The sequence below is a fragment of the Alligator sinensis genome, unplaced genomic scaffold (genome assembly GCF_000455745.1).
Source record: "Alligator sinensis unplaced genomic scaffold, ASM45574v1 scaffold436_1, whole genome shotgun sequence".
Classification (NCBI taxonomy): domain Eukaryota; kingdom Metazoa; phylum Chordata; order Crocodylia; family Alligatoridae; genus Alligator; species Alligator sinensis.
Window position 1 is genome coordinate 334,514 of NW_005842172.1, and position 7,697 is coordinate 342,210.

Consider the following 7,697-nt stretch of genomic DNA (forward strand, 5'->3'; position numbering starts at 1 on the left):
AGGAGGAAATGCTCTGGGAACATTTGTTATATTAGGATGAGTGATGTGGTGATAAAGAAATGTTCTTGGCATTTAAAAATTTTACAGGGACAAGACTGAGGGGGGAATGTTCAATGCATTGTCCATAGTCTCTTAGGTAAAATCCTATACTTCTGCTGTCTCATGTATTTGTGCCAGCAACACAAAAATTTGGACATAAAATCTTTCCAAACTGACACATCATATTCATGTTGTGTGTGGACTTCATATGCGTTTTAAAATGTGCTTTAGCTTAGAGGATTAATGAAAAAATTCAGCCCTTAAACATTATCTGAAGCTCCCTAGAATTCCACTACCTAGAAGGATGACCACTGCTGTGATATGGCCATAATTGTCTGTTTGGGTATAAAAATGATAAGTGACCGTGGAACTTATCTGTGAGTTCAGATTACCCGAAGTGTGATATTTGGTCTGTTTGCCTTCCATGAAGAAAAAGCAAAGTATAGACTAATCTTAAAAACTGCTCTGTGGCTGTTCTTAATTCATACAGCTATAATTAAACCATGTGTCATCCTAGGTCAAGAGGTTGTTATGAAGTGTGAGTAAACACACAGTTAATAGGTAAAGTGAGGAGTTTACTAACCTTGAAAGTGTGCTAAATAATGAATATTATGGCTTTCATATGTTTAAACAAGAACAAATTTTACACTGAATGATTTATAAATATTAGTAGTACGGTACTGGGTTTGGTTATAATACATAGATTCATAGATGTTAGGGTCGGAAGGGACCTCAATAGATCATTGAGTCCGACCCCCTGCATAGGCAGGAAAGTGTGCTGGGTTCAGATGACCCTAGTCAGATGCCTATCTAACCTCCTCTTGAAGACCCCCAGGGTAGGGGAGAGCACCACCTCCCTTGGGAGCCCATTCCAGACTTTGGCCACTCTAACTGTGAAGAAGTTCCTCCTAATGTCCAATCTAAATCTGCTGTCTGCTAGCTTTTGGCCATTATTTCTTGTAACCCTCAGGGGCATCTTGGTCAGTAGAACCTCACCAATTCCCTTCTGCCGCCCCCCCTCCCCCCCAGCAAATGATGAATTGATAGGCAGCCACAAAGTCGCCTCTCCACCTTCTCTTGCGGAGGCTAAAGAGGTCCAGGTGCCCTAGTCTCTCCTTGTAGGGCTTGGCCTGCAAGCCCTTAACCATACAAGTGGCCCTTCTCTGGCCCTTCTCCAGGTTATCCACATCCCTCTTAAAGTGCAGCACCCAAAATTGTACGCAATATTCCAACTGCAGTCTGACCAGTGCCCAATAGAGGGGAAGTATCACCTTCTTGGTTCTGGTTGTCATGCATCTGCTGATGCATGATAAAGTGCAGTTAGCTTTGCTGGTGACTTCGTCATACGGACGACTCATGTTCATCTTGGAATCCACTAGATCCCTTTCCGCTTCTGTGCTGCCGAGCAATATGGCAATAGGAACAGAGCTGTGTACAAATACAGAAAGTAGAAATGTCAAATTAATGCTCAGATGCACCACAGTGATAGCTTTATGTGGCTTTCACTGAATTAGACAAATAATTATCCTGGAAAATAATAAACTACAGTTTTGTTCCAGCAGTTAATTTCGCTTAACTGTTTTCAACGAGTTTGTCATTTTTAACGGATGTGTAGAACTTCTGATATTGGAATTAAATTCTATATGGAAGTCAGAGATGCTTTTCTATTACTCTAAGAACCAGAGGGATGTGTCTTTTATAAGACGATCTTCTTTTATGTAAGACACAATTGTTCTCAAGGTAATAGGAAAAATACCAGCCCCCATGATGCATACTGTTGCAACTGCCAGAGGCTTTTGATGTAATATAAGCATATTTAAGATTAAGTCTGTAGGCAGTAAGAAAGCTCTAAGTTGTGCAATAGGCATCTGACAAATGTGAGTTTAGAGGGTTTTCTTTATCCAGTGCATACTTCAATGTACCAGCTTCCCATTGATCATTCAACCAGGTTTAAAACTCTCAGACATATAGTCCTCAAGGAGAATAGGATCCCCAGACTCTTTCTTCGTAGCATGAGGAGGAGAAAAATGAGAAAAGGAAATTGAAATTCTGGGCGATTCTTCTCCACCAAGGAGAGAATTTAACTAATGGAGAAAACTGACTTTGACTTGCGTAGTAGGGTTGAATTGTTGCTGTAGCCATGATGATCTAGGACGAGGGTTTCCAATCTTTTTTATAAGTGTACCTCTGGCGGCTGAATGCGGAGCAGAGGGGAGGAGGGATTGGCATGTAGCCAGATGCAGAACAGCGGCAGTGAGGGGTTGTGGTAGCGACAGTTGCATGCAAGCTCTGTCCCACCCCTGCTCTTCCCCCGTGGCCCGCCGGACAGCACAGCTGCCCTCGCCCTGCTCCTGGGAGGTCGTGGTGCTGAGTGGTGGCAGCAGCAACTGCCATGTGCAGGCTTCCCCCCCCAACCTGCGTCTGACCAGCTGGGTGGCACCTGTGCCCTGGGTGGTGAGTGTTGGCTCTCTGTCCCTACTTGCCTGCATAGACCCCCTAGGGCCTTCCTAAGTACCCCTGGGGGTACGCATACCCCTGGTTAACAACCCCTGATTTAGGAAATATGTTAGAAGCAAATTTTGGGGTTTTTTGGAGCTGAATCTTTTTAAGGGCTTTTAAGAGCTTTTCTATACCATACCTGCCCTTTCATCTAACATAAAAGGGCAAAAGAGAGTGGTGGTCTTGCCTGGTGACTACAAGGCCAGCAGCTAATATCCTCCAAAATAACTTTAGATAAGTGTTTAGCATATCATCTTTATATGATCATTGTGTGATGATTCACTAATTTGAGAAAAGAGAACATTTATAAAAGGAGAAGATTTAGGTGGTCTAAATATAATTTGTAATGTCACAGTTATTTTTCTAGGAATAATTCTGTGAATAAAGCTGAGGCTCTTAGGGTAACCAGAGGTCTATGTATGTTCTGATGAATGTTAGATTGTTTTTAGTATAAATATCTTAAAGCAGTTCCCTAGCTGAACTTAGTTATTGAGTTACTCTCTCAGTCTTTGGTCCAAAACAGGTTTAATTTATGCAAAGTGAAATTGCTCAAAAAGGAGAGATTGAAAGGCCCATTCCAAATAGTCATTTGTCTGGTGATTAGTGCACTTACATGGAGATAGGAGGCCAAGATTCAAGTTTCTGGTTTGAATCGGGCAGATTAAGGACTCCAGCCTTGTTTTGCCACATCCCAAGTCAGTGCCCTTACCACTAGATGTGCTTTTTTGTATTTTTACCAAAAATGTTGTTTTTGTTGATATTGATGGGTACGTTTTCACAAAGGTGTTCTGGCTTTCACAAATCAGTGTTTTCTGATGAGAAATTGTTAATCAGAATTGTTGACCAGCTTTATTTTCCCTGACATGTTTGGCCACTTATGGGAAGGGAGGGAATGTCATGACCTGCTACCCCTTATACAATGGTACGTGGAAAGTTGGGTGGGTGGAGTGGTGCAGTGTCAGTCTCACTCACGGGCCCCTACATGTGGCTCTTCTGACATCTCTGTGTTGTTTTCATTTTCCCTCAAATGTGTCTGTACTTTATTTTTCTATATCCTGGGAATTTAGTTCTCTTTTCTTCCAGTATCCAATCTGGCAGTGTTCAGTATCAAAAGCTTTAGAAGATGCTTCTCTTGTTTATATTGGCATAAATCCAAGGAAATTAATTGAATGCAGTGAAGGTCTGGGGTGAACAAGGGGTATATTTCTGTGCCCAGTATATATTGACTTTCTTGTATATTAGTTTTGTCGGTGCTCTCTTCCCTCCGCCACCACCTCCCCACTAGCTATAGTAGCATCTATAAATCCTTAAATCCTGTGGAAATGAGCCATCTGTATCCCTCTAAAATATAATAGTTTGCTGAGGGGTGATGTTGAAAGTGTTGCTGTATATGGAATGGATTTATTCTATCTCCATTCCTTAGGAGGGCATGGAGAGAGAAAGGAAGGATGGTTGTTAATATTTGTATAATTTTATTTTGCATATTGTTACAAAAATAATATTCTTAAATTTTATACAAAATTCCTTGAGACTGTTTGAGATAATTATAGAAATTGAAACAATAAGTTTGCATGGTGTAAAGTGCTTTAATGGGTTACAGTATAAATTGGTATGAAAAAAATTAGTAAAAAGTTGAAAGTCTGAATTTGAAAAATAGAAGGATATCTGGAATGCGTTAGTCACAACATCTGGCCTCTTGTTCTATAGTACCTAGTTATTTACCTCACACTAAGTTGCTGTATATAGGATTAAAGGTTAGATAATACAGAAATTACAAAAGCAATTTTGAATTAAGCATAGTCTTCATGCTACTTTGGGAAAACTGAACTTTTATCTTTTATCTTCAAGGGAAATACATGCAGATGATGAACATTCTGAAACCAATTGCATTTGATGTGATCCACTTCATGTCCCAACTGTTTGATTACTATCTATATGCAGTATATACGTTTTTTGGCCGAAATGACACGGTAGGTAGAGAGTATTATTCCTTTTTTAGAGTACCAGTGGTTTACATAGTGCTGTACAGATAAGGTCTCTGTTCCAAGAAGAGTATAGTATATGGTGAGAAGGAGGGAAGACTAGTAGGCTCACTCAAGAAGAAAGGAAAATGGCATTAGGGAAATTTCATTTTCAGAAGAAATATTGGTTGTTTTCTATTATTGTTACTTGTTTTAATTGTTCTTAATTGGTGGTTCCTTCCCCTCCCACCCCTCTCCTGCCAATAATGCTACACAAGAGAGAACATTCAGTGTCTGAGATAAGGGTCAGAAAAATCAAAGCCTGGAAAAAAAGATAGGGCTTGATGCATAGGAAAGTTGCGGCTCTTCCAGATGCAGGAGACATAGAAAAAGTTATGTAGTCATGAGTAGTGGAAGGAAACAGAGAATGTTAAAGAGAAGCAAGGAGACTATGGGATATGTGAGTGAAGGTGGTTGAAGACCAGCTGAACAAGTGGCCAACTTGGAGCTATTATGAGCTTTGAAATACATTGCTCTTCAGATCTTGTACTTCCTTTTTAATCTAGCCTTTTATCTAATGAAAGTATCATTTTGATGGATTTTTTTAGCTGGAAAAGTAGATGGGCATCAACAATGTCTGTAATAACACAAATCAACTCTTTGCAGAATTGCTATAGAGAAACATTTATAAAACTAGTAAATATATTAAAAAATGGTTCCAAGAGCAATAACAGTCTAGGGTTCCAGGTTAATCATAATTCTTTGGCAGATACCAGATGGATTCACAGATTCTCAGCATCTGGTTTTAAATAGGTTTGAGCTGTTCTCTTTGGCAGGACAAATGTATTTGGGATTTGTTTATGTTTGGAAGATGGGCGGTAAATATATTTTTAAAGGTAATTGATGTTTTTATGGCTTAATCAGCTGTTCTGCTACTCTTATTGCCTTGCATTTATTTTTTGTACCTCCTGTTTTTTGTTGTTGTTTTTTTTAAAGCCCTTACCAAGTTCCTCAGTTTCCACATCTAGCAGGGAACAACACAGTGCTAGGCAGGTAAACATTATAGCTGATGGCTAAAAATGTGTTGTTACTGTAGTGTGTCTACTTGTTGTTTTGGCAGTTTTTCATGGGAAACATACTGCTTACAAAGGGTCTAAGTTTAATAAACCCTCTTGTAATGCACCTCAGTGTCCTAGCTTACCATAATTTTTACAGTCCTTGAAGTAGTGAAGATGGGTGGTGGTATGTGATTTAGACCATTAACATTCATTCTTGCTAAAGCACACCGGTATGCGTCCTAAAAGTATGATGATCATGTGTGGCCTGAGCTTACTGTGAACTTTGAGTCTATGTTGTGTAAGCACACACACAAATGACTAGGAAAGCTATTAAATGCCACAAGCAGTAAAATAGTTTTTACCGGTTCAGAAAATGGTATCTAGACGTTCTATTTGGGTGATTCTAGATGCATTATGTCCAGTCGTGGGTGATTTTCGTAACTCACCATTTCACTAATTTTCCTATCCCACAATGGTTTAAATTGATTATAGAAAACTTACCTCATCTGCTTGAGTACCTAGCATTATTCTCTGATGCAGTACCATTTGAGATGAACTTCATTTGCACATCCCTCTCACTTTTGGAGTACTCATTGAAAATATTCTTCTCACCCTTCTCTAAATTCATTGGAAAGCCAGAAGCACTTAATCTCAGTAATTTGCAATTGTTACTTGCAAGGTAATGAATTTAAGTAGTGATTAAGTGAATAGACAGGAACGCAGCACTAAGTAACATGATAACTTTGCCACTTAAAGATTACTGTGTTTTTTCACAAGCAGCATGCACCTTTCCTCCCCGAATCAGTCCCCCAAATTCAAGGTGTATATATGAAGCGGGGAAGCTGATTTTCTACTCAGGATAAATGCATCCTGGTTTGATTCTGCTCCACAAAGCATCAGCTATTCCCTTATTATTTGGAGAGGTCTCTTGCCTCCAGTTTCACAGCCTTGGAAACTTTTTAGCTCTTTCCAGACTCATATATCCACCCATGGACACCAGTCTTCAGCAGCATCTAGGGAAGGTGAATCAGCTAAAAGGGAGGGTGAGCCAGTTGAAGACTTGGCTCTGTGCATTATTATAAAAAAAATAATAATTTTTTTCATTCTTTCTTTCAAAATAAGATGAATATTATATACAGGGGCATGATGTATGTGAGGTAATATGTTATTTTTATGTATTATACTAATAGTAATATATATTACTATATGCTTTGTCAAATTAATTAGCTTGGTTCTTAATCAAACCTGTCATCTTCAGGGAGCTTTTTCTGGACAAGATTTTTTTTTTTTTTTTTTTTTTTGCCTTTTGGTCTAACGAAACCCAAGTAAAAGTTGACCTTGTTAAGCATTGGTTATTAAATTATTTTTGAGAACTGGGGAAAAATAGCAGTTCACTTTTAGAGAGAGTGTATGCTGATCAGGGATGTTCTTCTGCAACTCAGCTTCTTTCAATCACATATGAGTTACTGCATCATTAGCCATTTGTGGAATTATGTATCCTATCAGACATCATATGCTCTGTAAACATTTCCATAAAACAGGAAAGCAACATTCAAAATAATTGAATACTGATATTATATGCTCTGCTGGATGAAGTTGCTACGCCTCCATTCTTGATGGCTGCTTATCTTTTGTTCAGGATAGAAATACATATAAACCGACTGTAGATCTCTGATTTCTTTCCCTCTTTTGGTTCACAACTGGTTATTCCCCATGTGTACATCCAGTCGTCTTGAAGAAAAATATAACTGAACCGGAGATGTTTAAGACGTCACCATTTTTGTACACAGACATTTTAAAATTGCTTTCCTGCATTTTATCCAAATATTTGCCATACCTACCATTTCAATTGGCCAGTTGTCATTCTTTCCCAAAGCAATATCTACAATCAATAAAGGGATTGCTGAATTATAAATCTTATCATTTACAAAGGGGAGGAAGAGGCAGACAACTAGATAATATCTGGGATGGGGTGGCTCTCCTATCTTTATAGTATCATCATTTTCATAAAAGGGGATTTTCTTTGTGTTTCTTTTACCTTAGAAATATGAGGTGCACCAAATCTTGATGTCACTGTTGTTATTGCTGGAGGAACCTCAACACTGAAATAGGAACTCAGTTGTCACTGAAAGTGTAGGGA

At 38.8% G+C, this 7,697-nt stretch overlaps 1 protein-coding gene across 1 annotated transcript in view; it reads left to right on the top strand.

Annotated features, from left to right (window-relative positions):
• Positions 1–7,697, top strand: part of VPS50 (VPS50, EARP/GARPII complex subunit) — a 155,193-nt gene that overhangs the window by 104,281 nt on the left and 43,215 nt on the right. Inside the window, exon 21 of the mRNA XM_006025893.3 lies at positions 4,387–4,508. Coding sequence (XP_006025955.1) covers positions 4,387–4,508 — 122 coding nt within the window. The remainder of the gene's footprint in view (positions 1–4,386; positions 4,509–7,697) is intronic.